Below are 2,762 nucleotides of genomic sequence, written 5' to 3'. Positions count from 1 at the left end.
CATACATGGGCAGCTGCTGCTCGCCCTTCCGGCCGATACAGAACTTGCTCAGGTCCAGGCTCCTGGGGAGAGACACGGGGACAGTCAGGGGTGGTCAGCATTGGGCAGGGAGAGCCTGAGCTGCAGGGCAGTACAGGCAGTGCCAATCCAGACACTTCATCCCCCAGGCTCTCACCGGACAGGGAAATCCACCATGTCATTGATCTTGTCCCTCCAAATAAAGCTGCGGAAGGAGAAGCGCTTGAGCTGGATGATGAGGACGTTGGGCAGGCGCCACAGCATCAGCTGCTTGGAGGCCTCGCGGTGCTGCTTGCACTTGGGGCAGTACCTGGGGGAAGAACGTGCTTGTTACTGGCATGGGGAGAGCCTCAGGTGGTGCAGCCTGGCCCAGCCCCACGGTCCCCCACATGTGGGGCTGGCAGAGGGGACGTGGGAGGTCTCAGCCTCCCCTGCCAGAGGCAGAGCAGCATGCTCCTGTGGAGCGCTGGCATTGCTCACTGCAGGCTTATGGCCTACCTCCCCAGCGCACAGGGAAAGGCCAGCCCAACACTGCTGGCTGCCAGAAGAAACAGCACACAGGCCCAGGCAGCTCCTGGGAAACACCCACTGCTGCCTGGGCCCACGGGCTGGAACCCACCCTGCCGCCCTCCTCACCACGCTTCCTCCGGGGCCAGGACTTCGGGCTTGGTGAAGAGGTTGAGGCACTGCTCCAGGGTGAAGTGGCCAGCCCGGGCTGCTTCACTGGCCGAGCCTGGGTCCTCTACACACTCCAGCTCCTTGGACTCAACCAACACAAACTCCTTGAGGCGTTCATTGTTCTTCCACACCAGGGCGAGGGAGCAGTCATCTGTCAGCTCCAGGGGGGTGTCACCTGCCAAGGGGCACACACCTCACACACATGCCCCACCAGGCTGGGCAGGTCACCTCGCTGGGGCTAGGAGTAGTCTTGCCTGTCCCAGCTTGATAGCAGTGACCATGCAGTGCTGCCAGGAAGGGACAAATGCCCCACAGTCAGGTCTACCACCCCAGGGCAGCAGATCCCTGGAACCAGCCGGGAACAAGACTGGCACAGCCCCTCTCAGTAGCACCTATATAACTAGCACTGGGTGGGTGGGCATCCCATTCAGACAAGAGGTGACCCAGAGATCACAGCCCCTCTGTGGATACAGGAGGTTGAAGGGAATTGGCCTATTTGCTGAGGAGAGTGGGAACATCATTCCTAAGCAGAGCTTCCAGGCAGCAGTTCTGTGCAGCAGAGCCCTGCCCACCCCTGTGCCAGATACAGCTTTCGCTGTCCAGCCTGGGGCCATCATCACATTTGGGTTCACCTTGTGCCAGCCACCCTGTCCGGGCAGATCCACCACCCTGCCAGAGGCCGTGAGGGGTGAAGGTGGCACTTTCCAGGGCTCCAGGCTCACCTTTATCTTCCAGCTTGTGCTCTCGGTTGGCAGCATCAATCTTGTTGATGTAGAACTGCGTGGCGCGGGCACTCAGCGAGTCTGGAGTGTGCTGGTACCCAGGGATGGCAGCTGTGGACAGGCAGGGACAGATCCGTGGTGGCACTGCCTGTCTGCCCTGCGTAGGGGCCAAGAATTTGCAATGCCCCCACCCCCACCTCACATGCTATGGCCTTGCAGGGACACAACCACGTGCCCCGTGTCCTTGACTATTTTTAGCAGGCGGCTGCCCCTGGCAAGCTGCGCTGCTCTGCCTGCCTTGCCCCTTCACTGCACATTGCTGCCATCCTGAGACGAGTGTTTGGAAACGTGACAGCCAGGCAGCCGAGCGCGAGGCTGCTCCCGTGCAGCTGAGTCAGAGCGAGGGAAAGGCTGTGTGTGCTCACAGCCCCGAGGGGCTCAGTCCTCCCACGGGACTCGGAGGCTTCTGCCAGCCCCTGCCTTCCCACCCTTCCCACAACAACACAACACCCCAGCCTCTCTCCTAGTCAGGTCTGTGCTCTGCCCCACGGGCCCTGCCAGGGCAAGGCAGAGCGTGGGCAGGCAGGCATTTCAGGTGGGGCAGCACTGCCGAAACACAGCTCCCAGAGCGTCATGTACATCCCCAAGGGTCTCCAGACCAAGATCACGAGGGGAGAACAGATGCTGTGGTGAGAGGTTACCCCAAGGAGGGAGAATTGCTCCTGTTTTGCCTTGGGGCTGCCCAGGCTCCTGGCACAGACACAGTTAGCACCGTAGAACCTCTTACCTTCTGGCTTGAGGGCTCTCTCATAGGACGGCTCCTTCTCACAACAGCTGTCACCCTGCGACTCCATGTGCTCAGAGAAGCCCGAATCCAAGCTCAGCATGGAATTCCTGGCTGCCAGGACCTTGCTCCGGACAGTGCTGGTATCGCCCACCTCCGGGTGCAGCTCAGGCACAGCTGGCGAGAGCGGGGGCTCCTGTAGGAGGCTGGAAGCCCTGTCCCCATCCCCCAGCTCAGGGACAGAGGTGGCTGCTGCACAGCTGCTCTTGGCCAGGGGCTCCAGCTTGTCTGTGAGCAGAGGCTGCAACCCCTGCTCTGGAGACATCCGGCCCAGCTGGAACGGAGGCTGGAACACGCTGACTGAGTACCTGGGCAAGGAGGCGGCTGTCAGAGCCAGACCGACACGGGGCTGAGCTCAGGGACAGGAACACCCTCCTTCCCCGGACCCTCACCTTGCGTAGCCCTCCAGCAGCTGGGCCAGGCGGGCATAGGTGAGGCGGGACTCCGGCACGCTGATGAGGAAGGGGAAACCGATGTTCTCGGGGCGGCAAGAAGCCTTG

General features: G+C 61.8%; 1 protein-coding gene across 1 annotated transcript; it reads right to left on the bottom strand.

Moving 5' to 3' along the window:
- Window positions 1–5: 5 nt before the first annotated feature.
- LOC104527262 (ubiquitin carboxyl-terminal hydrolase 19-like) lies at window positions 6–2,754 on the bottom strand (the record flags this gene model as incomplete). The annotated part of the gene is made up of 6 exons (XM_029085691.1): window positions 2,655–2,754; window positions 2,206–2,570; window positions 1,419–1,529; window positions 655–871; window positions 176–328; window positions 6–62 (listed from the first exon to the last, which is right to left on the bottom strand). Coding segments are annotated over exons 2-6 (860 nt in total), but the record flags the coding sequence as incomplete, so codon positions are not given.
- Window positions 2,755–2,762: the final 8 nt, after the last annotated feature.

This window comes from Antrostomus carolinensis, unplaced genomic scaffold, assembly GCF_000700745.2.
Source record: "Antrostomus carolinensis isolate BGI_N321 unplaced genomic scaffold, ASM70074v2 scaffold29626, whole genome shotgun sequence".
In the NCBI taxonomy this organism is placed as follows: Eukaryota; Metazoa; Chordata; class Aves; order Caprimulgiformes; family Caprimulgidae; genus Antrostomus; species Antrostomus carolinensis.
The sequence above is the reverse complement of the archived record's forward strand: the minus strand, read 5'-3'. Positions and strand labels throughout refer to the sequence as shown.